At 36.0% G+C, this 27,985-nt stretch overlaps 1 protein-coding gene across 1 annotated transcript; it reads right to left on the bottom strand.

Annotated features, from left to right (window-relative positions):
• Positions 1–1,908: 1,908 nt before the first annotated feature.
• NLN (neurolysin) lies at positions 1,909–27,205 on the bottom strand. Its single transcript, XM_035902264.1, has 12 exons — positions 26,952–27,205; positions 24,395–24,543; positions 18,910–19,017; positions 17,331–17,433; positions 16,458–16,618; positions 14,904–15,039; positions 12,392–12,758; positions 10,841–11,042; positions 7,583–7,769; positions 6,211–6,339; positions 5,597–5,733; positions 1,909–2,189 (listed from the first exon to the last, which is right to left on the bottom strand). The coding sequence occupies exons 1-12, from the start codon at positions 27,178–27,180 to the stop codon at positions 2,055–2,057; spliced, it is 2,043 nt and encodes a 680-aa protein (XP_035758157.1). The 5' UTR covers positions 27,181–27,205; the 3' UTR covers positions 1,909–2,054.
• Positions 27,206–27,985: the final 780 nt, after the last annotated feature.

Below are 27,985 nucleotides of genomic sequence, written 5' to 3' on the forward strand. Positions count from 1 at the left end.
TTAGTTACTATATACTGTATACTCTAAAGAACTGGAAAATAAACAAGTTAATTAAGTTATCATCACTAGCATCAGTACTACCCTAAATCTAACTTTTAAATCCTCACATAACTTTTTATCATTTACATATTTTTGCTTATAATTACTACATTTGCAATTATCTGCCCTGATCTGAGACCGCTGGTTTATGCAGAGGAAGGTCTCCCTCATGTGGAAATCTGCCTACCAGCTGTAAAACAAAAAACTGCATTTTGCTTCTTAACAAATGTTCCATTGCTTAGATTTGCAGATTAATTTTTGGAAAGTATCACTTAGTATATGTTTTACAACATTTTAGTTCATCATAGCTATCATTACAGCGTGAAAGGAAAAAAACGGTAAGATAGGATCCCAAGAATTTAAACACGTTTAAGAAGAAAGGACAATACTTCCAAATCCAATCAGAATAAGGGAAATTAATCTGGATGAAATTCATAGATTTTAGGATAATCTTGGATCCATCAGTTTCCTCCACTTTCCTTTATAGCTGTTCTGAATATTGTTCAAGATGTTCTCATATATGTGATTGCCACGTATTGCCTTTTACATGACCCAGCAGAACTGGGGTCTAAAACTGTAACTGACCGTGAGAGTTAGAATTGGCTTAATTATGTGGTCTGGTAAGACTACATAGTTAACATGTTCTGGCTACAAATATTTATGTTTCCTTACATCCGTATCTAGTGTCGTTCAAAAATAAGTCCTGTCAAGCTTTCCAGTTCAGAAACTAATCCCCCCTGAAACACATAGATTTGACCCAAAGTGAATGCTTTCAGTTTTATTTTGCTAGAAAAAGAGGAACTCTTCTAAGTTGACCAGGTACATTTTCTTACTTTGTGGCTGAATGAACAAATGAAAATACCAACCGTGTTTACAGCTATGGTTCAAATACCTGAAATATATTAACCAAAATGAAAGTTCTTTCATATATGTGTTGTAATACCAAAACCAAAGTAAGGTATATCTAAAGACAAGAAAAGTGTACTTGGTTTAGCAGTTTTATTTGGGTGGTGTAGAGCTGGCTTTTAAGGCTCATTTTTCCCGATCTTGCAGAAAAGCTGCAAAATAATTCCTCAGTTCCTTTCACACTCTCACAGCTGAAATCATTAAATCTATTGAAGCTTTTCTGTAGCACCTCTGCATGCCACACTGGAAAGGAATAGGAAAATCTTGGATTGACTTTTACCATTCCCACGGGGGACATCTTCTTCCCTCCCTTCCTTCCTTATGCATATCTCAAAATACTTCACAAACCAACTGAAACCATTACAATTGCTCAAGTATAACTTTTCCATGCCAGTGTTGATATAATTTGGAAGACAAAGACCTGATCTGAACATGAACAAAAAAGAAAAAGTCATAGATTTTGGCTGTTTTTCTTCAATGAAGGGAAGAAAATGGTAGCTCAAACGGTAGGGTTTTTTTTCGTTTTAGTTATACTGTGTAAGCTTATAAATTATACAAGAACTCATACGCATCAGAATGAAGTCTAAAAGTATCAAGTATCTCTGCTGTAAAGCTGTCTGAGGCAGGTTCTCAGTCTTGAAATTTGTCAGGAAGCTAGACTGAACCCAAACCATGATGAAATCAAACACACTTCCTCTCCATCAAAGACACTGATGAGCCATCAATACAATAGAAGAATACAGAATAAGAATGAATCTGTTTCTTTTATTGCTGGTAGTACCCTTTTTCCCCCCTCCAGTTTTAAAATTTGTTCACAAGACATAGTTTAAGTGCATCCCCATATTGATCAGTATCATTTCATAACAAAAAAGTTACCACCCAAATTCCTCAGCTTCTGCACATCTCAGAATTTTTTTCCCTGATGTGTTGAATTTTGTAGTTCTGTGCAATTATAAAAAAAAAAAATATCACATTTTAATTTATACAATTTTAAAAAATCATCAAGAAGTGACTCAATTTCCCCAGAGTGATACATATTTAAGATATGAAATGCACTGACATTTCCAGCTCATTGCACACTTATATGCCATTACAAAGGAACCATAATTTTACTGAACACATAATCCCTTACTCAATAGGAAAGCTCTCTGGCTTGGTTTACGCTCCAAGAAATTTTGTAGCATAACCATTCCATCCAAAGATCCTCCAGGTTTCAAAATGAGGTTTCTGTATTTCATCCCAGCCTGATAAAAGTTAAAGCAGAATGTTAGTATTTCTTATCTTGTGAACTGCCTCTTTTCTGAATTTGTTGCATATTTAAAAATCTACTCATGATTAAACACCTTCCCCTCCTTCCAGATTTTCTTAATACTAAATCAGGATACAGCACAAGTATAATTTAGATCTGATGGAAGAACTCAAGATAGCAGAAAATTGAACTTTTCTTGAAGCAATAGTTTTTCTTGTGGTTTTACACTGTTTTGGAAGCTACAATCACAACTTGTCTGGAAGACATTCTATAAAGCATAACATGTGCACAATCAATCTCCACACAGTGATGGATTATCCCTGTGACTGACTGGCAGGAAAAGGGAACCTAACATCCATTCTCTCTTAACTGATGATTTCTCTTTAATTTCCGTTTGGAGAACAGAGATGATAGTTCAGAGATAGATAGATATAGCACTGAAGAATGACATGGCACATATACACATATAATATGCTTAATATAATATATACAAACACATCTAACTCCCCTATTATAAAGTATTTAAAGTAACAGAGATTTAACTCAGGTTTTATTTTCAGGAAGAAATGTTATTACTTCAGAAGGAACGGATTCCTTTAAAAAGAATGAACCAAGCTTCTGAAACAACAGTAAGTAAAGAGGACTTTCTTAAACAAGAGGATATATTTTAAAGATAGTATATCTGGAGAATTTTGGACTTCTGAGACATGACTATCAATGGGAACACATGATTTTGCATGCAGATGTCCCAGATGCTTCTGATACTGAAGGAAACAGTGTTCTTCCTTTTAGTCAGTGTATATACACATATACACTTCCCTCACGCGTCAAAGTTACGAGATTACAGGACCACACAGCTTCCTGATAGCTGTACTGCAAAAACAAGCGTAGGTCTTTTTAACTGATGGACTTCCATGACTTAATTACATTAACAATTGCATTGTCCTAATTACAGTTGGAAAAACCTAAAATGCAAAATAAAAAATTCACTGAAGCATTGCTTATACTTCACTATTTCTGTTAGTTTCCTGAACATCAGCAGCAAATGAAGACACAGTTCCTTACAGTCTAAAAGTGCTATGTGAGTAGACTTGAGTCTTTGCTGTTGTCCCTCCAGAGCCAACACATTGCTCAGTTCTAGAGAGACCCGAGGTTATTTCAGATAACGTGCAAGAACTGAGGAGTGTGACAACCAATTAAGTTAGTGTTAAGGGCTTGCCGAAGAAATTTTGTAGACACAGTCTCTGCAAATGGTTTCTACAACTGTTGCTCAAAACAGGAAGAGAGGTTTTATTCTAACAGGAAGAGGTAAGCCAAATTTCTAAAAGCCCTAGCCATAATACCATAACAGTTTTCCTTTCCTGCTATTCGGAAGACCAGTCTAAATGTAGATATAATGAAATATGAGTAACTACAAAATTCATACTAGTATCTAGCATTTGTTTATAAAAGATTGTTTGTCCCATTCTGTGGAACTCTATTACACTTACATGGAATGCAAATAAGGAAAAAACGCTGAAAGAGAACCAAACTGCAAAGAGAGCATTGCTCTGAAGAGGGAGGGGAAATCTCCACAGACTTAACCTTGAAATTATATCAGCATTCAGGCAAAGTGTGTGTGTGCACACATATGCTAGAGACAGAGTGACACACACACACACAAATAATAATTGTTTTTCCTCAATTCTTAGCCTGGATAGCAGGCTTCACATTGAGAGAGGCACTAGTTGCCTTTTAGCCAGACCTTGGCAAATACTCACTCCTAACATAATTAATTTATTCTGAATGCCTCCCATACAGAGACAAATAAAACAAAAATCCCTCCCCCCCAAAAAAATATCAGAACAAAAGGCACTTTTATCCCTCAGGAGAAGTAAAGGTCACAGAGCAATTCTGGCAAACTGTAGCTTAGGGTTTTGACTTTACAATCACTCAGAAAAGAGTTTTGAGAGTAGAGAGTAAAGCTAACAGGAAAAAGGTCTGTGGTGAGGCTGGAAGGGTATGCACGTGTCAGAACAGAGAGACACAAAGTGTCACAAGTCCAGCACCAGCACCCTTATCCACTTCTCCCAGCTGCTAACAGTTAAAAAACCCCAGCAAGTCTGACCCCTCCCCAAATGCCATTTTTAAGATCCATATGAACAACATTTTATTAAAAAGTTATTTTATTCTCTCAATTAACTTGCCATTTCTTCTTTTCTGCTCTTCTTTATGAGTGGCAACATACCCACTGAATAAGCAGGTATGCTTATTCCCACATGTACCTGTCATGAATCCCTAGAACTTCAAAATCAATCCTGACCTCCAAACTTTTCGCCATCTCTCCTCACAAACTATTCAGTTTGCTGCTTTTCTTCATAAAACCCCTTTTGGGTTTTATTGGCCTAACCACTGCCTCAGTTTTCTAGCCCCTACCCCATCTCCTCTTTGGACTCCTCTCTTTGTCCAGGTCAAAGTCAAATCTTGTTTACTTTCTCCACCCTCTAGAGGAAGAGACAGTTCTAGAAGTCGTGGTTGCTGTGATAAGGAAAGGGAGGTATGAAGGCAAATTCCAGAAGAGGAACAGGGAAGTCAAGGACTTCCTACTCTCTCCTTTACTTCACTCTTGCATACATTTACTAAAGGGAAGAATTAGTGCTGGCTGATGAATCCAGAAGACAGACAAGAGGATCAGGAAAACTGAAAGGTCTTTCCCATCATACAACTGCAGCATCTCGACTCACAAGTCTAATACTATAATCTCTAAAAATTAAAAAAGCTTGCCAGAATTGGCAGGACTACTAACCACATCACTAACTATCCTTTCTTCCCACTGGAGGCAGAAGAGGCTGGAGAACTACACAAGGGAAAAAAAGCCCAGTAAATCTAGAACCTGTTAATGATTTGAACTTCAAAAGCCACTTGGGAGAAAAGCTAAAGAGGAAAAAATTTGTGAGTTATGCTGTGCTGTCTAAGAGAAAGCTCTAAATAAATTCAGTTTTCCAAATAATAACTACATAAAAGTACCACACCCTTGAGGTACTATTAATGTAAATAGAGCACCATTGTCATACAGCTCTCATAGCAGAAGAATATGCATCTGCTCTTGCAATGGAGGAATATGTTTTTTCAGTCTAAAATTAAAGAGGAAGGCATCAGTCAATGTGACACAACGTCTAACTGTCATAATATAATATTAAATATATGACTATGTAAGAATTGTATTAAAATCCAAGTGCTGTTGGAAATTTTAAGATTATTTTCTAAAGTAATTATATATACACCTTTTTTTTGTTGATCTGAACTTGACAGGTACAGAAGTAGAACTTCAAGATTTTATATCTACGGATCATGATTGCAATAAATGTGGTTTCAGAGACAAAGTGCAACAAAAGTCTTTGGTAAAAAGTATTCATTACCTACCTTTGGATTCATTATTCCTTCTTGCTTAAAGCAGCTATAAAAAATGTCCACAGAAAACACTTCACTCCACAGGTATCCATAGTACTGACCATCATAACCACCTGCCAGGTGTCCAAAAGTCGCTGGTATGTTTGTTCCTTGAAGAGTACATTAACATTAATTTATTTAAATCAAATGCAATTATTTCTTTGATGTATACAGTACTTCAACTTTTAAGAATAAATTAATAAGGAATTTTATCAACTACTTTGAAACTTCTAACATAAAGGGTCTGAATATGCCTCAGAGTATTGGCCATATTCTGTGGACTACAAAGGAAAGTTGATTTCCCATTTTAGGCTAGATACACATCCAACACGGATGTGACAGAACATCTAAAGTGGTGTTCACATCATGTCACTCTAAAATATAACCTGCAAAAGGTTAAGTTTTATATTTACTTTAATATTCCTTCAGAAGCTCACCCCAAGTTTCAAAGTAATTATTTCAGCTTCATAAAGTAGGTTCTTTTATAAACAACTCAGGGGTTTTGTATGCCAAGCATTACTGGGAAAGAAAGGCATGTTTAATCAAACCATTTGGACATGCTACATAAAAGCTTCACATGGACATACCTGGGGTGGCAGGAATTCCTAGAATCTCCACACAGTATTTAGCATATTCATCTGCTGGGTCAACAGATGGCTTTGTATGCAGTGCCTGGTCAACTTTGCTCAAAACAATCTGACGGAGGGTTAAAAGGCCTAATTGGGTAAGAACATTCAATTAGCTAGCATCAAAGTAGCTGGAGTGTCTTTAGTACCCGTCATTTAAAGATCTCAACATGCATCCTAAATTATTACAATTTTAACCATGGAAAAACCATAGAGTTATGTCATTTCCAACTGAATAGCTTCAGCTACAAGAAGTTGAGAGGCATAAAGGAATCATCATTATAAGCTCCATCTTTTTGAATGTTATTTTCCTCACAGTTCAAAACCAAACTGTCTTCTCTTCCTGTATAACATTTCATGCAGAGCTTGCCCAGATGGTAGCAAGTATATCTACCCTAAGATACTTCAAAGAACAGCAAGAACTGCTGCTGCAGCTGCTGTAGGCTTTTTTTGAAGAAGCTACAAGATATGAACCTTTCCTCAGACAAAATGCTTATGTAGCTACAGTGCCTGTATGAGCTAGAAGGACAAGGACTTACTGTTCAGGATAGGGAAGCAGTATGAAATAAACAGCAGTGGCTTAATGACAAATTGTACCATAAATGGGTAAGACTATGATATTGCGCGAGTCCTGATTACAGGGACAGAGGGGTGAGAGTGACAGAATAACAATGAGATGCTAGGTAATGACATGAGATTACAGTCTTGGTTTGGAGATACATGAAAGGTGGTACAAGATGAGGAAGGAGAAGAGAATTGGCACCTTAGTTGGGGAAGGCAGTATATCTGCTGGAAAGGTAGAGTATATGGACTAAAGGTGCTGGATTGAGAAGTTAAGAGGCTGTTTGAGCAATGTAGGGCTACAACACTTCTGTCTGGGATATGCTATATACATTCAGTAAATTTGCAAACAACTTTCATGTCTGTCAAGTGTCATGTAGACAATACATGTAGAAAATCTGATACTGTATTAATGCACAGTGCCTGCTCTGGGCTACTAGAGAAAAAACTACAGAAAACCTAGGACCTTTGTCCCTGCCCCCAGTTTTAAATGAGCAAAGTTGGTAGGTAAAAAAGCCACATGGAGAGGAATGCAAAGGTATTTTAAGTCCTGGAAAATCACAGCTGCTGCTGTTCCTGTAGATAGTGGTATCTGTCATCACAGCCTTTATTAATGGTGGTACCCATGCAAATAAACCCAGAAAGACAGTGATAAGGGTACACACAGAACAAATGTAATGGGCTTGTTATATCCATCTTTAACGTTTCCCATCAATTTTTTAAATTATATATTTGTATACATATACCAAGGGGGGTGAGGGTGGAAAGATACCTGTATTAGCCAGTCTAGAGGCAGCAAGTTTCTCAAGGAGAGTGTCTCCAACATGGCTCTCATCTTTATAATGTCTTGACATTTGCTGTAGTGGTTCTTTTTCCCACACCCAGTTTTCAAACATTTGTGAAGGTACCTCTACAAAGTCTGTTTCCACATTAGTTCCACTAAACCTAGCAAAATCAGTCTAAAACAAAAAGCCATTGTATTAAATGAAAATAGAAGCCAGGATTTCTAGCAGAATATAAGCTTTCAGATGCCAAAATTTCAGTGTTAATCACAGCAAAAGAAATAATTTGAACAGCTCAATAATAGTAATAATAATAATAGTAGTAGTAGTAGCAGTAGTAGTAGTACTAATACTACTAATAATAAATAATTTTAAAGAAAGGAGGGCAAAAATTCAGTATAAGACTATTACCAAGCAACAAAATAGATTACTCAGTAGTTATTGACTACATTCAGTACTTCAGTTTTCTTAATTATATTGATTTTTACCTTTTAGGTTATGACAGCAATACAAATGTTTCTGAGTTGTCTTATGACAGAGATGTAATTTGTAAATTGTTATAAAATTTTGTTATATTAAACCAAAGTAAAAATAATAAACTCCAATTATACACTTATAAAATAGTTTATTGAATTACTGTCTACTGCACTGATTCAATGACTTTACTTGACCAACTTACCCTACTAAGCTTTGTCCTAATTCTCTTCATCCACAGGGCATAAGGTTAACATATAGCACAATTTTTTGAGCCAGTAATACATGGCCTGAAATAAATGAATCCTAGCAACTTTATCCATGAAAGGTCTCCAAATCTGACACTCAATCCTGATGAAAGAATTTTCCTTTTGAAAGCCAAGTACTTTAGGGTTTTGTATTTTTTACTTTAGTACCATCAATAACTTCATGTCTAAAAAGCACCCCCTACTAATTTTGAAGAAAAGTTTTGTACAATTAAAAATCTTCATTAAAATGTATTCCAAACCCCAAATATTTCTAAAAACAAACAGCCACTTTTGAAAGACAGTTGTTCAAATGCCAACAGAAATTATTTGGTCTCACTCCACACTTGTCCTGTAATAAGCCTACCTCTTCTTGCCAACTCAATTTTATCCTTCCCTTCTCAGCAACATTCTAACAAAGCATTTCAAGTACTAAAAGAAAAAAAGAATTCTCAGTTTCCCAAACACCCTGTCTAAGAGCTGTAGATATTCTTAGGTTCCATCCTCCATCAGGGAATAGATGCCACAGGAGGACTGGCCTTTGAACTTACCTTCCTGCAGGGTTACCAAAAAAAAGCATGTATAATATAGGACATAACACTGAACTGACAGCCATGTCACATGAATGTATCTTCCTCTCATGTCTTCAGAAAAACAGCAGAAAAGAAGAAAAACATTTGCCTTCGTTTACACTTGTGTATTACTCAGACCCATAGTTGCAACAGCCTGGCCCTTCTTACTGTATTTGCTGAATAGCAGCTATGAATAAAAGCTAGGAAGCATCAGGTGGGAAGAAGTGGTGATAGAAGTGGCTAGAGCAAAAGTAAGAGGAGTGCAAGAGTTTGTTGGCCTCCAGATATCCTCATTTACCCATACACAAGTGCACCATGCTAACAAAAATATTAAGACATTTGGTTCATGGTACTTCAATAGCTCTCCTTCCCTAACAGCATAAACAGATCCCCTCCCTGCCCTGATACCTCACTTTCCAGCAGACTCTCAGTACATTACAAGGAGTATCCAAAAGCTGACCTTCACCAGCAGCTCACAGATTCCCACCCAGTCTGATCCCCACATACCCTTTAAATGTCAATGTCTAACATTCTTAAACAAATCATTGTATGAAACAAGACGGTGCTTTGCACACACAAATCCCAGATGACAGGATGTTCTTACGCAGACTAGGAAGTTATTTGCAGGTGTGCAAATAACAATGTACATAAAATACAACAGCAGTAAACATAGTAGCTATGCATACAGAAACCACCTCAGCAGTGAGGGAGACAACTGGAAAGCAGGCCCCCCTGAGGGTGCAATTCCGCAGCAAGTGAAGTACATATGCATTGGAATTGTTGGCTTGGGCTGCCCAGAAGGGTCTCTGCAACACCCAGGCACATCCTCAATGGTTATAAAAATGTTGTGGTCAATTTTGTACCAATGCTGAATATGTGTCTCACACTTTCTAGGTAGTTTAAAAAAAAGAACAGGTTTTATTTCTCAATTTTTGAGCTCAGAAACACCTGTCTTAGGGTGAAGATGACAGAATAATCATTATATTTCCACCTTCAACATAATGCAAAAATATCTAAGCAATTCTAACTGCTTGTTCTGAAGTTGGCTTGAACATAACTTGTTTAATTCTGGATTTAATATATGGATTTCTATTACTTTGCTTCTTTATTCTGCAGTCCTACTCTCTAGGATGAGGTCAAGATTTACAATCTAATGTGTGTCATATTTCTCTGATTTTATTATTTAGTACTTCTTTATAAAGAAGATGAAAGCAGTGCTACACAAGTCTGATTTGTAGATAATTATGCAAATTTTTTGGTGAATGAGTACTGAGACTTGTCTCTCCCTGAAACATAAAATTTTCATTAGGCCAATAATAAATTTATCATCTGGCAGAATCAATTTTACATGTAAGTAAAAATTAAACCAGCAATTTTACAACTTTATTGACATCTTGATGCAAAATCTGCAGACTAGCTTCAGTTCTTTCTGGTCACTGTGAGAACCCTGACTGTCAGATAGTAGAGCAGAAAAGACTAGCTCAGGCAAGACCTGTTTCATGCTTTTGATGTCAAGAGTGGTAGCTGTCAAGAGTACTAAATACCAAAACACTGGAGGTGATCTGGATTCACAAATCATTTGCATTCCCAGGTACTGCAACTTTTTTGCTTCTAATGTCTAGCATGATGCTAGAAGTAATAAAAAGCCCTCTGACAGCTGTAACAGAAGCCACCACTGAGCGCCTTCTTTACCTTACACAGATACCTGCACGTTGCAAATATGAAAGTATATGTTCCTATGAAAATGTTTTCCATAAGAAGATATGTTCATTGCTGTAGTTTTAAACAAAAATTAAAGACACCACCCCCACCACTTTGTAAAATAACCAAAAAACTGCATTTGCACCTTATTAAACTGCATATGTACCTCACTAAAATTAGAAACCACCAAAATAGACTTATACCTTGCTTTGAGACAGTGGAGAAAGTCTTACACTGGAATTGAAACATCACTAACCTGTGCACATATCTGATGCATTACATGACCAAATTCATGGAAATAAGTCTTTACTTCATCATGTCGCAGCAATGATGGACGATCTGATGCTGGTTTTGTGAAGTTGGTTACCAGAGCAGCTACAGACATCATTCTGCTGCCATCAGAGAGAAGGCAGCCGGGCTGGAGACCAAAGCATGCTGCATGCCCATACTTTCCCTCTCTGTATAAGAAAATATATCAGACACTATCTTCAAACCACAAGCCTGCTCACCAGAATGGCAAAGCCTATTCAAGAGCATGGACAATGAGTCAGTGCCTCTAAAGCTTTACACAAAGAAATTACATCTTTTCATAACTTTCGTGACTCACTAAGTTTAAGATCCTGTTAAGAGCACAAGGGGAAAAAAAACCCAGTACTTAAATCGCATTAGTTTAATATTCACAGTGTCATTTAGAAGAATCTGATTTTTACTCAAATACTGAAAGTATATATACTTTAGATGTCAATTTTATTTTAAACTGCTTCTGTAACAAGAAAGACTAGGTTCTGTCCTCTGAAGCAGTAGTTTCTTCTTTCATTACAGGAGACAAAAGAATACAGTTTACTGCATTTTCGGTGTGACCTAAAAGTTTAAAGAAAAATAAATTTGAAATTTTTGCCCTTAACCTGTGTAGTTAATGGGGTAGTTAAGTCAGAAGACTTTTACTAAGAAATCAGTTCAGCAATTCACAGGATATGCAGAAAGGGGCAATCTGGAGAGATAATATGTGCCTATCTTAAAAAGAACAATTTATATACTATTGTATTGACTAACCTAATTTTCTTAATCCAGAGAAGCCTTGAATCAATTTATATTAAAAAAGAGTATCAGCCTTGCTAAAGAACAATTACAAAACCCAAACAAACAGTGAGAAACTGTCAAAAAGGACTAGCTAAGAATAAATCCTGTCAAATCAGTCTAGTCTCCTAATCTTGGACAGAACACAGATAATGCTGTAAATAGCCACAAAGAGAGCTGGAGAGCTACAGAAATCAACCTGGAAGTACATTTCAAGGTGTGCTCAACAGGAATCTATTCTTGGTCTTGATCTATTTGCTATTTTATTTAGCAGTCTGGACAACAGGGTACTAAATACACACATAAAGTGTAAAGAGGAACTGGGAGAAACTAGGAACACTTGGCAGACAGGAATATAATTTATCTGAACAGACTGGAGTAAGAGTTCAACATAAGTGAAAAGTAAGCCACGGTATTACAGTTAGGAAGGAGAAAAATTCACAGAGGCAAAAAATTATGGACAACTGACTAGACAGCAATACGACATAAAATGAATGACATAGTAATGCTTCATAAACTGAATATAAGCAAGAAACATGGTAGTACTGCAAAAAAAGAAAAAGTGTAAACAAACTGAAAACAGTCCAGAGGACAACTTAATGAACACAGTAACAGTCTTGTCAGTGGGACAAATACTTACTTCTGAATGAATTTAATTTCAAAACCACCAGCAACCTAATATGACCAATTCCATTCTAAACACATAAGTAAAACACTAAGTCATAATTACCTGGGGTAAAGGTCCAAATAGAACTGCCCTAACATTTCTCCTGTTGAATTATCCTTTACTGTATAAAGAGTAACGCTGTCATGCCAAACATGAGCACTTTCTACTTGCTCAAACACAAGTCCCAGCAGCTTCTGGTAAATACTCAGTAAGCCTTCTGTAACGGCCTCAATTGGGAAGTACTCCTTCAGCTTTTCTTGATCTATGGAGTACTTCAGCTCTTCTGTTTTGTTCATATAATAATGAAGATCCCATGCATTGATTCTTCCATCATAATCAAAGTTTCTTTCTTTACACTCCTTTTTCTTCAAATCCAGAATGAATTCTCTTTCCTCCTCAAGCAATGGCTTTAGCTTCTTACTCAAATCATCTGAAACAAATATTGCCTGGAATCAACTTCTGTGTTCCTTACTATAGTGCACATTCCTATAAAATACACTCATAACTTTAAGCACATGCCCCAAGGCAGATGCTAGAGTTTTCCATTTGTTGACTAACAGCAAGCAAACTCTGCTTTCTTAATGAGTTTTAATTGCAGGCATGCTATAAATAATACAGGAGTCTACATAGGCCTAGCAGTACTGTGAAGGGGTTTGGTAAACTTTTTTCAAAGACATCAGAAATGGAAAGTAACACTAGATACTTTCACTTGAAGCCTTTGATTTTACCTCATGTAATCTCAGTTTTCTTGATGTGTTTCTGCAGAAGCAGCCAAAGAGTACAACTGCTACTAGTTACTGGAAGACTAACACAAAATTCAAATACCACTTTTTCTTCCAAGACTTTTCAAAACAGATTAGGTCCTACTTCTAGCTTAAGTCCTATAAAAGAAGAGGAGACTAAAGAGTTCTTGCCTATACGAATGCTAGTTTCTAGACTACCAAAGCCACTAGATATTAATCTCTATGATCCGAATTTTTTGCAATATAGCTTTTCTTCAACAGGAAGGGTCCATAGCACTATGAATCCAATATATTGAGTATAAAATATTTAAGCTTACTGAAACTCCCATGAAGTACATACTGTACTTACTCTCTTGTAAGCATTTCTGGACTACCAGACACTTTTTTATTCCGTAAGAATTCAGGTTAATGTTCACTGTTGATATCTAGAAAGTAAACTTTAGGAATTGCCACTCCTGTTTTTAGGTAGCCTGTAAGATACTACATGCATTTACATGACTGAAATACCGTTTGCACTCGTATTATGCTAAATTCAGGAGATGTCATAGGACAGAATGCTTTTCTTCCTAACTACAAGATTAGATTATGAACATTGATTTAAAACATGAATATATATGAACAAAGCAGAGCAAATCATACTGTCATGCTTGTAGCTGAGGATATAACAAAAGAACTAAATTAAAGCTGACAATTAATTTGATGGACATTCTCCCTCTACAAGAATTACTATAAACATTGTATTTATGAATAGAAAAGCATATGATTCCATACTGTAAAAAGTTAGTCACAACAATAACTACTAAATTATGAGGTATGTCAGCTTCAAAACAAATGAAAAAACACAGTATTATAAGCCCATTTAGAATTACAAGAATATAATGGATAGAAAGGGGTCCAAACTACCTTAAGTACACTTTAAAAAATCAGGTAATCGTAATATTTAATTATAAATCAAAATTAAATGTAAGTTCATTGACAGAAATACAGATAATTGGTATTGCCAAATATGGAGCTGAGCTCACACCATAACAATAGAAATGTGACAGAATTACAGGTGAAAGAAGAGGCGCATTTGAACCTCTTTATTGATGTAAAAACACAAAAACCCCACTACCACCAGCAGACTTTATTGCTGTACTGAATTATTTTGGGGGATTTATTTATACTATATATCAATATACAATCCTAAGTGGTGTTAGGTCTCATTACTACAGGAACACATACTATCTGTGGAACTATGTAATTCCAGGAAGTAGAGGTTAACTCTATGCACAAGAGGGGGCCCACTGAGGTCAACAGGATGATTGAATTCGTAAACTACTCACTTTAAAATTTTCAAGATATCTCTGTTTTCAGATTAAATTCCATTAGAGGGCTTTTGAATTCCAAATTTAATTTTTTAATTCAGCTCATGGAAGTTGCATCACCTTTCATTATACTTAATGCAGTTGTATCAGAAGACACTAAGGCTACAGACGCACAAAAAAATTCCAGCAACTGTGACGCAGCCTCTTGAACTGCTGCACGTGTTATTCTGCTTCTAACTGAGTAACTGCATTTTGGGGCAGAGAAAGACATAACTGCTTGCCTATATTGGCTGTCACAATGTAGTTATTTTCAGATTTTTGTGTTGTACTTCCTGGTTTTGGAGCAATGGCATTTGTACAGCTACAGTCTAAGAAAATATATATGCCAGAACAGAGGTAACAGAGTTCCTTTTCTATCTAAACAAGATGGACACCGTGACCCAATTATGTATGTAAATTCATCTTGGCTGAGGAGTCATGTTGCCACACCAAATATAAAATTATTGTTTATAAATAAGAACAAACCTAAGAAGGCTGTTACATTATCTGTGCTCTTTGCGGTGTTTACCTCCAGGACAAAGTTGGCATGTGTATTGTAACCAAGAAGCTCTGCTACTTTTGCCCTTAGTGGAAGCAATTGCTGAAGGATTTTTGTGTTCTCCTAAAAAAGAAAGGAGTAAAGTGAAACTAGAAAACACATGTTATCAAAACAGTTTTCTGAATAATATCTGTAATCATAAGAAACAGTAAACATTTAAAATTAAATGCTTTAAGATATAAATACAGAATAATGTAGGTTTAGCTAAATTCTTGTATTTTTTTTGTCACAGCATTTGATTGCAGGCAGCCACTTTTCTAGTCAATCTGAGTAATTATTCTCCCTATCATAATGTATCTGTTTTAATTAATCAAAATATATACCATTTCCTTTTAGGTTAATAATAAATCTTTGACTGTTGCACAAAGTTTACTTTCTCTGTCAATCATTTAAATGTGAAAGATAACAGGGAAATGGCTGACAGCAGGCTTAATTGCTTGTTAGTGGCGAAGACAGACTGCAAAGCTATTGTGCCAACATTCAAGGCTTGTCTGCAAATTTCTGTCTTTTGCCACTCTGACAACAGCAGTCAGAGAAAGAGTTCTGAAACACAAAAACCCTAGACCCTGACCTAACTGTGGTGGAGGATCCTTGAGAAGCTGAAAATGTAACTATGTTAACCTCCAGTTCTGGAAAAGCAAGATTTCTCAGGGAAAAACCTTTCTTTCAAGCACTAGGTTCGAAGATTGTCCCACAGTTTTAACAGCAAATCCCTTTAAGTGTGCTGACTTGCAGAGTGTTCAGTTCTGGGTGCTATTTTATCTTGCCTTGTACTCTTCACATTTCCCAGCACTGCAAGTACAAAAGCTCAACACTGCCATTGTTCTCTAATGAATGGTTGGTACAATTGCCTGAGTGACACTTCCATCCTTTCTATTCTTTCATTTATTTTTGTACCTGTCTAAGTGCCTGGTCTCATCAGTATAAAAAAAATTATTTGTGAAATTATTTCTTCTTTTTATAAGGCATGTTACCAGCTATTTTTCAGATAATTAAATGAATCTTCTACAAAAATTAGGGGGGGTTAATATCTAATTAAAATTCTCATCAATATACAATGCATTAATTTCATATATAATCGCCTGTATTTCATAATTAGAACATTGTGCTTAAATGACCCCTCTGATTCTGAAGAATCCCAAAGACTACAGAAGCTACAATCAGACATCCTTTTCTAAAAGGAAAGTGCCAGTAAGCAGCTGCAGAACACAGTAGGGACATTTGGCAAAAGATCAAAATCGTCCTTCTATTTACAGCACCACTGAAACTTTAAGGCATGTACACACACACAGGCGGATCATCTACTTCTAAGGTCTTCAGACATCAGAATAAACTGGAGCAAGGAACTGCTAAAGATCACACTGATCAGTTTTGATTTCACAGTACTAGACTATATATAGAACTGAAATCTAACATTTGAATAACTAGGTCCATTTTTCAACTCTGTCATTACTCTGTAGAACAGTCAATATACAACATACCTCTTTGCATCTTGAGTTAAAGGCAGATTCCATTTTTCTCCTGGTTTCTGAAATGCAGCACTTCTTCATGACAGGAAAATAGTGGGGATACTTTAAAGTAATTTTGTATTTGTCTTCCTCAGTCTTCTCTAAACTCTTAATAAAGTCATCAGGAAGGCCTTCTATAGAACACAATTTAATAAACAATGTTTACCAGAATTACATACTCCACTCTCTTTTTGTGAGATTGTTGCATTTGTTTTTCTGCAATCTAATCTGACATCAGAAATTGCCACAGAAATATAACCCCTCTTTTTACAACTATTTGCTAAAACTTTTTCAAATTACAACCAAGCAAAATAAAAATTGTAAATGCTTGTGAGCAAAAGAGAAAGGCTACCACATAAAAACTGAATACGGCATTAAAAAAATCTCTGGTCTTACTAAAGCACATTTTATGCCATGTCCTTCAGATAATGAATCCCCAAATTCTCTGTCACATGAAATCTCTAGATCAATATAAATGACTGAAGTTGCTAAAATATATTGCAGGACAGAAAGTTTTTCCAATAATTGCAATGAATATAATACACAGGGGATTGCCTGATGGTGGAGAATTGAGAAAAGAAGCAGAGAAGAGTAAAGTTATGAAAAAAGAAAAAAATAGGACAGGACTAACTTGATGCAAGGCAAACACTTCAGGAAGCACAAATCTATGAAGAGATCATAAACACCTGCAAAGGATAATTCTAAACTGACTTTGGGGAAGGATTAAGAAGGAAACAGAGAAGACTGGAAACCAGACAGAATTTCACTTGATCTAGCCATCATTCACTGGGCAAAAAACAATTACTCTAGTAAAACTGGGAAGTTGAAGAAATGCATACTACTCACCAAGTTCTTCCTTAGAAAATACAAGAAAAGTGTTTTCCTCATTCAGGTTTTTGTTAAAGTCTATACACAGCTCGCTCACTTTTTTCTTCATTGTCTTTATTTCCTGCATTGGATATAAACTGAACTTAGTGGAAAAGCATCAAACTTGGCAGTTACTACCCTCCACATGAATAGTATTTCACTTTTTCCAGCTAGGCTGTCTCCTAGCCAACAGTGAACACCAGCATTGAGCAAGTAACACACTGCAGGTAGCATCACACCTTGCTCTCCCTCAGCCTCCCTTTTATTTTTCTTTTGGTCCTGAGCAATATTGTTGCCAATGAACCCTGGGTTGGGGCTATTGCTCTGACGTGTCAAGTGTGTTCTCAACTCAGAGGGAACAGAACACATAAACATTTTCTCTGAACATCATTATGAGCTAACATTCAATTATGTTCTTTTATTTGAAAAGCCTAGATTACAATTTTAAGCTTAAAAATATCCACTAAAATCAATGAGAATCAATGGAGTAAAAATGGATGCAACTTACTGAAAAACACTCCTTTGGAATTATGCAGGTATGACAAAAAGAAGAGAATACTCACACAAGACAAGACCATTCCAAAACCTCTTTTAAAATCCTGATATTTAACCACGTGAAACTTTTTCCAATATATCTCATAGCACGTCTCTATGTCTTACTGTCAAGTTCACATAAACACAGTAGTTACCAGTAGAAGAATACACACCAAATACAAAACTTGGCAGAGACTATCATTAGTCAAGTTTTTACTTAAATGTAATTCAACTATTGTCTCCATACAAAGTATTTCAAAATTCCTTTAGAGGCATCAGTTGCCCTTAAGCAATGCACATACACATGAAACTGTTCCCACCAGCTGAAGGATGTGGATGAAGAATGATGATTTTCTACGTAGGGTAAAGTCTATTCAAGAGTCATAAATCGAGACTGTTATATACATTACTCAGAATTTAAAGACAATTACGTCAGCATCTCAGGTGCAGACAATTTTACTTCATGATTTTCAGAAGTGCCAAGTGCTTTTATATGATTGAGTAAATCCTCCCTTAATGGAGACAAAATTCTCAGTGCAGCTTGTGCTCCTTTAAGCTACCTCAAGTTCTTTTAGTCAAAATGCTAAAATCTTGGACACATTTTACAACATTGGTTAATAATTGAAATTTGAATCTTTGTAACATACTTCTGTAGCTTGGACTCACAAATAACATTTTTAAGAGGCTTCTTGGCTAGGAATCTATCTAATTTAGGCATTCTCTGTCATCAGAATATATAACAAAATTCTTCCATATAGGCTTCTTTTACTCCGGAAGGCTAAGAGAGGTGATGCATCCCACCTCTATCCACTGACTACTGTTTACATTTCAACATTTAAAAACCTTAAGGTGACTGAAGTCTAAAAGATGCATCTGAAACTAAGAACAGTCAAGATTACAGCATTAATTAAGCAGGTCCAAAAGTACAAAGTTAAAATATATGCTTGGTACAGTTATACAACCATAATTTCATCCCTTCAACAGTTTGTCACCTTTGCTTTATAAACTAATAGTCCATATTTACATTCTGCACTTCTTTAGGAAGATGGAGTCCGTTTCTTTTTCCCACTTGAACTGATTTCTCTAGATACCGCTTTGTTTCAGGCTTTACGTTTTCAAGATCGCAGGTTTGCTGAAATGACAGTATAGAATAATTGAATTTACAACATAGTGTAAGAAACATACCAAGCATTAGAAGGATCTGAACAGAGTTGTTCTTTAGAACACCACCATATTAAAAAAGGAGTATCACGGATTTTAGTGTGAAGGAATTTCCAAAAACAGTTACCTTATACAACAGTATTCTTATATTGATGTAGTACGGTTTTAAAATAATTTTCTTTTACCAACTATCTCAGCACATTTACATGCTGTCATAATGGCAAGCCCTTTTAGTTTATAGTACAGTGCACTTAAGCTTCTTCTGTAGAGGTAGCTTTCTTATACATACTTGAAGAAAATCAGTGCTACAAGGTAACCCTGGTACCTTAAGACTTAGAGGGATTGAGAAAACCCCTAAAACATTGGATGTATTACTGAAGATTATCAGATGGCATAAAATTTGAGCACATACATCTTCTCCTTCAGAACAAATCAATCAATGACAACAAATAAAACTGTTTCTATGTCTGGTTATGCACTACAAAGATTCTTGGGTGGTCACTTCCTCAAGGAATGTTAAGAGACAAGATACTGGTTTTAACAGAACACGGACCAGTCCTGTGAGGGTCTTCCTTCAAACTGACTACAGCATAACTGTATAATTCAGAAACTTGCCATTTTGTCCTAAATTGAAAATAATGCTGTACACATTCTAATTTTATCTTCCCTCATCTAAAAGTGAACATTTAAAGAAAGGTATTAACTCATAGTCCTTGTTAAAAAGGACATATTCTATTTAAGTTCACGTTTAAATACGTTGGAATTAGCTCCGACTTGTTGTAACAACCCTCTCATCAGCTTACCTACATACAATTAATTCTTGACTAGCACCTCTCAAAAGTAAGGATGTTGAAACATGCAAATTTTATGAAAGAGTTACACAACTATGCACAGCTGTCAACTAATGACCTGCCAGTGCAAATTACCTCTCTTCCTTAAACAGAAAAATAAGAGACAGGAAGCTGATTGTATTCCAAGAGAAAATAAGATTAAAACCTCTGAAATAGGTATTTTCCCAACTTTCATTTAAAAATAGTCCACACAACATCACATAAATAATGTCTACTCCCATAAGTGCCCTGCATAAAGGATTAAAAAATTAGTGGAAATTGGGTTTTAGAGCCATGAAAGAGCTTAGGATGGTTTAGCTTTATTTTTATTCTGCAAAGAGTCACAAATCCCAGTAGCACTACGCTGCAGCAGGACTTCTAAGCATCACTACAACTATGCCTAAAACTCTTATGCATATACCTATAGTCTATATGCAAGAATTTCCAAGTCCAGTGAAAAAAGTGACAACAATCACTTAGTTTTTTGATAAACTAACTCTTCTAAAGCAACAGGCAGATTTAGCTGAGTTTACCAATACTGTCATATGATGAATATTTTTTCTTTTTAATATTATCTGTTTACAGGTAATTTTTAAAAGAATCCATAGACTCATGAAAGGATGATCTAACTACTATAGGTCAACACACCACACAGGTCAATGACAACTGAGCCATGTGATTGCACGGTGTACCCTTCACCATGGCTATGACTTCTTTGCAGCACATGGCAATCACTTTTTTTTTTTTTTTTTTTTAAAAGTAAAAGGATGAAAATGGTGAAAATCCCCTTTTGGAAGGAAAATAAGTAAAGAAAATTATGTTTTTTTTAAAAGTAAAAGGATGTAAATGGTGAAAATCTCCTTTTGGAAGGAAAATAAGTAACGAAAATCATGCCCTCTGACCTCTCCAAGTCAAACTTCACATCCTCCATCCTCGTTGGTGATACATGCATAAGGCAAGCCACACAGAATATTTCCCAACACAAAGATAAAAAAGAACGTTATTATGCTACTCCCTATGACACTTGGGCTTCCTGCTCTGCTTCTCGCAAAGAATACTCCTTAAATTCTGTAGCTTCATGAAGATGTTTATGCTACCAAGCACTACATCTAGGAGTCTCAGTGCTGTGATATCAACTACAGAAATATTTGTAACAATCAGAATTTTCACATATTGTTTTTCCACTGGACAGCCCACAATCTCAGGGTTCTTTTTTTCCTGACCTAATACTACTATGATAGAAAAAGCACAACTTCAAAAATATATAGAGGTGAGAAATGCAGATGCTGTCACTACATTAGCATTTATATTGTGCTAACTGTGCTGCAAGGCTCAAAAATAGAAAGGCTGAGAAAAAAAATGGAGTACTCTCATCTCTATAAAAAGACACTGCTTTTATTACATTAACAGTTAAGGACAGAGAATTGTGAAAAGTCTCACTGAGTTATTTAGGCATTGTGAGGGATCTCCCAGCATATCCCAGGGCATATGCAACTGTCACACTCCAGCGAAGATATTAGGCAGAAGAAGGGAATTCACAAATGCTAATTTTAAGCCCTTAAAGACAGTGAATATTGGCTTCTTCTAAAGCTAAGAAAGAGAAAGATTCTTTTGGGGAAAAAGGAGGAGAAAACTAAGTTAGTGTTCTTCATCCTTCTCTTGATGACTGTACATCTCTCCATACACTTCAAAAGAAATCAATGTTAAATAGCTTCTAATCTTATTATTAGCCTTTGTGAAGTTTATCTGCATCAGAGACATGCTTAAGATAAGGATGATACACATTCAAAAAGACCTGTCAGGTCTTTAAGGATAAGCAGGCATATAAACCCTCACAGGCACAGGAACCAAGGGTGCTGTGTGATCACCTCTGAACTTCAGTCTAGTCAAGATGGTCTATGCCATCCTGTGTTTTCTTGGTGAGGAATTTCCACAAAAGAAATGCTATTTCAAATGTACTATATATATGAAATTTTGGATCTACCCAGAGGTTTTAGAATGGCCATGGTTGATGATTTTATATACCATTTCATATCTGTCTTGGGAAACCATGCTACCTTGTTCCATGAAGAAATCTTCGGGCAGAATAAGAAACAAAACCTACTTAGAATATCATGAACAAAAACTGCAGCAGCTGTTTACATCAGGCTGAGCTTCCTGAGGGCGTGTGGGTGGAGAAGATTGGCAACATTCTTCAGCATGCCTCTGCTAGCCAATGTGTGCAGATGTTAGGAGTAATAAAATTTAAAATTATAGTTTCACTACCAAATTCACCTTTAATCCAAGTTTCAGACCCCAAAATAAAAGTTTTTCTAAAGAATAAGATCTGGAGCATATTCAACAATATAAACTTATGCAGGAATTTTTTCACCTGATGTGTGGGGGAAAAGAAAGAGACCAGATTAACTTTTTTTTTTTTAAATTAAATACAAAACCCTCACACATCTTCCACCATCAACAGTTCATAAATAAACCAGAATTTAGAAAGAATACTAAACAGTTGTTAGCTAAGAAAAGTTTAGTTCTCCTTAAAGGCAGCAAAAACATTCAGGATGCCACTGAGATAAATAACATGGAAGCGTGAGGGCCCTCATTCCCCTCACCACATTTTAATTAGGCCCCTGTGCAGGATCACAAAACTGAATTCATGTACCTGAACTACTAAAAACACAGTGAGGCCATGAAAAACCTGATTTAATCAAAATGTTTTACTGGCTCATTTAAACTGATAAAATGATTTCAGCAAAACATTTCTGTTTGTGAAAGTCCTTTTTTTATGTGCTCCTGGAACCTGACTTTTCAACTCAGACTTTCTAACAGGAAAAGGCATTAGTAATTTAGCAAAAATCAACAAGAACTTTGTGATTTGGAAATAGCAAGACTTGATCAGTCTGGCACTATTGGCAATTTCAGAACTATTCTACAGCAAAAACTGCTACTATTTTCATATAAAGTTGATATATGCTCAGAGGTTCGATCTCTGGAAAACTAATACTAAAACATTGTTGCATGCTGCAGTTAAGCCAAGAAAAACTTCTAGAAAAAATAAATGGAGATTTAAGCAACAATTGTAACTGTTATAAAAGCCAAGTATTGCTGCAAAGGAAAATGAAGTAGGAAAGCACCAAATGAAAAAGATTTTTAAAAAAAAAAGATTGTAACAAATACTAGCAAATAACAGCAATCAGTTTTCACTAGCTACTATCAGAAATACCTGTAAATTAAAAATAGACACACAGATATGGCAGATTAGCCCCAAATGTATCTGTGTATACAATACTGGAGGGTGGGGAAAATCACAGCAAATAATAAATAAATATAAGACCATTTAATTAATAGCAACAGAGCAGGGAAAACAAATCAATGTAAGGCACAGGGTAAAAAAAAAAAAAAATCAACATAAGGCACTATCTGCCAACACACAACAGAAGGTCCTCAAAATGGGGCTATTAAATACCTTCACAAACACATAAATAATACCCAGCTAAAGAAGAACACTTGAAAATGTGCCTAGAAAGCACAGCAATAGAATGCAATGGTATTGGAAAGCACTTTAATAAGGCGCTGCAAATATTATTCTGGTTTCATCAATGCTGCAAAAAGCACAAATGATGACTCCAAGAAATAGGGGTCTGACATAATATCAGCATCATAAGAAGGTTAAAAATTGGTGGGGTTGAAAGGGAAGATTCACATTTGAAGCATGGAGAAATGTATATATTTTACGTTTCATGTTAAATAGCTTCCTTGCATTATCTTCAAATAACACTTTTGGAAAATTATTACTAAATGTCACGAGATGCATTTGAACAAAACCAAATATTACTCCTGTTTGAACTACAAAATAAACACTACAAATGAAGAATACAAGATAGCTGTAGGTGCTCGATTAGAAGGGAAGCTAAACAAACACAGAAGGGATAGAAACTAGTTCAACAGTATATGTATATTTTGACTTAGTTTTTATTTTGAGGCTTAGGCAACATATGAGCAGGAGTATACAATGTAGCTGTCTATAATTAGCAGATCAAAAGAGGTAATTTCAGAGGTCACTCCCATTTATATGTTCTCATTAACTTTCATAACTCAAATATCAACTTTAAAATTTAAAATTCTCAACAACTTCAATAAACAACAATTTTGGACACAAATTCAAAAGCAGCATAAACCAACCTATATCCATTGCTATATTGCCTTTTTTCTCACTCCCTTTTCCCTCACCCTTGGTGATGCTCTGGGCAAACCAGTTCAGGGAGCTCAACCAGCAGAAAAAGAAAATAAAATATTTTTCCTGATGGGTTTCCTAAGTCACACCGGCTTAAGTTTTTTTGGAACCACAGACTTTTTGTAGCTGTGTCCCACTGGAAAGACTTGACTGGTACGGACACAGGGGAAACACATAAAAGTGATGGGGATCTTGAAAAGCGCTTTGGATACTAACTTCTTTAGAGAAAAGTTTTTCACTCCTGGAATTTTATCTACATTTCCACAAGTTATGCAGATATCATTGTGATTTACCTGCAAATAAACAATCTTCTGAAAGACATCTTCTCTCATGCTCATCTCCACATCAAAATTAGAAAGTTTTTTGTCAGCTTCTGTACTTGCTAAGCGTACCTCTTTGTCAGGTGAGACATGCTGGGGAAAATCCAACATGCTTCTTTCCACTGTTTAAATAAAAGGCAATGAACACTTTCGCTGAAGGACATAATCGCTTCAAGGATAAGAAACTTCCCCCCTGCTGATATTTATGGAAGACATAAGAAACAAGTATCCAATGCAACCTGACACTTCAGATCAGGCTTGAAGAAAATGAAGTGATTACAGATAATGTAAAAATTAATAGGTAGAAGGACAAAACTGCACACCATTATAACAAATAAACATTTTACAGAAACTATTACCCTAGCCTAATTACATCATCATCTTACTACTACAAAATCACCTGAAAAGTGTATGAATACGATAGATGATTTTTTGAAAGATGAACCATTTGTAAGTGAAGACTGCCATTGTCTCACAGCTGGCACAGATGCTTCCATGTTAGCATTTAAAGTGAAAAGCTCTGAATCTTTCAAACAGGCCCATCTGTCCTGAAGTTATTTTCACATTGTTACGAGAACAGTGTCAAATCCCCATCTTTTCTTCTGTGTTCAAGGAGAAACAATAATGCAAACACAGAAGATGCTGTCTATGTATTCTTAACTCCTAGAGATCAGAAGCTGAGTAATACTACTTTTTTAGAATGCACTTTTGAGATTAAGTAAACCCTTGCTCATTAAAGGAATATTGCATCTTGTAATGACATTGAATAGAAATGCTAAAATAGAAATTAATCGTTATGACCAGCTGAATTAACTTCATTCAAAACCAATTATAATTTCATTCCCCTCTACCTCCCCAAAAGCACATTTTAGAGTAACAACATTTTAGGATGATTTAGAGCTTGGTAATTTTATGTAATCTGAAGTTGTTTCATCAAACCTTGAGATACTCTCAGCCCTTCAGAAACCTCTGGAATGCAAACATGGGCATATGGTTCTTCTTGAAGTCCATAGGAAATGTTTTCCCCCCACCCTCCTGTCTTCATGCCAAGATGTTTCAAAATTGGGAAGTTTTGGCAGCTTCCAAGTGAAATGTAAGGCCTGTTGTCATCTGTGTCTTTTCAGATAGCAAGTTCTAGTTACTGGGGTAGGTCTTTCATGTACATGTGAAAGGGACACACAGGCCTTAAAAATCCAAGGTTCTGATGGAAGTCTTGCGGTGGTAATACATCCTTATCATATGCCATGGGCTGTTGCGCAGGGAAGTCATGCTAATTTCACATACAGCTTTGAAGCCTATCATTAAAAGCTTAAATATTACCCACTACTGCAATAGCATGTAGAGGAAAAAAGTACATCTTGGAAGATGCCAGTCTTGGTGGCTACATTGAGAAGCTAGCGGACACTATTTTCTGAATCAAACATAGATTTTCCTTCTAATTTAATTTAAAGCAGAGAGTTTTATACTTTGGTGAAAAGGCTTACAATTATTATACCAAATACACTGGTACAATTAAAACTGAATCTGACAGGAAGCTGTCTGGATGAAGATTACTCAGTCTTCCTGCCATCATCAATTCCAGCCAATTCACTGGATGTGCCTAAACTGTAATTCTAAGTAATGTGAAAGCCAGACTAATATCACAGTACCATCATTTGAGCTGCAGGCTGCTCTTTTTTGCTAGGCAAAGACTTTGCCCCAAGCCAAGGTGGCTCTTTCAGCACTTCTGTTGCTACTGCAGATTTTTTTAGAGGATTTAAGAGAACTTTGTATTTTATTACACTGACTGCTTTTTGAGAGTCACACAGGCACCATCTGATAGGTTTTTCAAAACAAAGTCACCCAAGACACGTTTTTATTTTTCCCATCTCCTCTGACTGACAGTTATTAACAAATTAACTGAATGACCTGTGCTTGACCATTAAACGCCATCCATGTTATTGGCATGCCTTGGTAATTCATTTAGAACAATCTAGTTGTGCCTGCATGAGCAACACCCCTCCCTGGATTCTTCAAGGCTTTGCAAGCCGTAGTATAACAGTGAGCAAGTAAGGCAGTCTTCTTTCAAAAAAGCATTCAAATTGTCCCCCATTCTTAACTATCACATTTCTCCACTAGGAACTTATCAACCTTTCCATTGCTGCATTTGACTTTCTTGTCTCAGATTCTGCACAGTCTGAAAAAAGCATTGCTTACCAGGTTTGAATGCACTATGCACACCACAGGCGCTGTAGTCTACGCTATTGCACATTGTCCCCTAGCGGCTGTACACACTTGAAAAAGAAACTACAGCTCTGTGGAGCTTCACTTGCAAAAAACCACGAGGTGATCAATGCAGTTCTCTGGATGTGTCAAAGAGTTTGCTAATCCTTATCTTTGTCTCTAGACTAAGACCCTTGAGAGGCCTCTACACATTCTACACAAGCACAGCAAGGATCAGAATTGTAAGGAACAACTATCTTTTTCTCAGTGTTTCTTCACATGCAGATGGAATGCCCTATGGAAAGAATCACAGAAAACATACACTAACCTGCGTATTCCACTTCTATATTTGCCAAGGCCTGTACAGTATTTTCATGTGTTACTTCTCCAATATCAAGCATCCCGACAATGTCATATACATGCTTCGTCTTCCTGATCAGATCTTCTGTTCGTGTTCTAATTTGCTCTGGTGACAGGTCCCATCTCAAAAAGTTTCGGCCCGATGCTATGTATGAAGAAGCCTTGAGCTGGCTAGTAATTTCTGCTCCTAATGTCATTCTCAACACAAGCCGTGGCCCAAGGGACCTGAAAGTATAAAAATGATCTTTGCATAGCGAGATTCTAGTTCAAGAGGTAGTTTATAGTAAACATTAAAAAAAAGGCAACAGACCTTTAATAATTACAGACTGTCTTTAGAAGCAAGAACAAAGGCCTTTTTAGAGCTACAGCTTGTCCAGCAGGACCATACACAGCCATTACCCTTGCCAATTAAGTCTAATTTTAAATAAATCAGAGGTCTGTCTTCTCCCTTTTCCATCTAGGGGATGACTAAGTGTGAACAGGGATAAAAACCTTGAATATAACTTAGTCTGTCTGGTTTTGTCAATACCAATCTTCTAAGAAAACCAGAATTACAGTTACTGAAACTCTACAGAAACAGACAGTTATTTGCATTTTTAAAGTAAGAAATAAAACCCAGATTTGAAAACCAAGAACTGCAAAGATGCAAAACAAGACACAAAAAAAAGGTAATTTGGTCATGTTGATTATAACACAAGATCTTATATTTATACAGGATGTCTGCCACATAATCAGCGATGGGAGGAAAGCTTCTAGTTATTACTCATGTGAAAATTTATTATTTTTATTGTTGTGGATTTTAAATAGTTTCATTCTATTGCCAGAAGAGGTACATAAGTTTACTGTAATTCAGGTACTATTAATCCTGATTATATAAATCAACTCTACTTCAGCTTTAGGGAGCAGAAAAGTTTACGTATCTAACTGATCTTAGCATGCTGTGCAATCAATGGCTGGCTTTTCACTGATCTTTTTGACAATATTTAAAAAAAAAAAGTGACT

Source organism: Egretta garzetta, unplaced genomic scaffold (genome assembly GCF_000687185.1).
Source record: "Egretta garzetta isolate BGI_Z169 unplaced genomic scaffold, ASM68718v1 scaffold439, whole genome shotgun sequence".
Taxonomy (NCBI): domain Eukaryota; kingdom Metazoa; phylum Chordata; class Aves; order Pelecaniformes; family Ardeidae; genus Egretta; species Egretta garzetta.

Coding starts and splice junctions, on each gene's coding strand:
- NLN (XM_035902264.1), bottom strand. CDS start 27,180: ATGACATTAGGAGCAGAAATTACTAGCCAGCTCAAGGCTTCTTCATAC. Junction 19,018..24,394: donor AGAAGATTGTTTATTTGCAG/GTAAATCACAAT, acceptor CTGTCATTTCAG/CAAACCTGCGATCTTGAAAA. Junction 2,190..5,596: donor AAGGAATAATGAATCCAAAG/GTAGGTAATGAA, acceptor AACTTTTATCAG/GCTGGGATGAAATACAGAAA.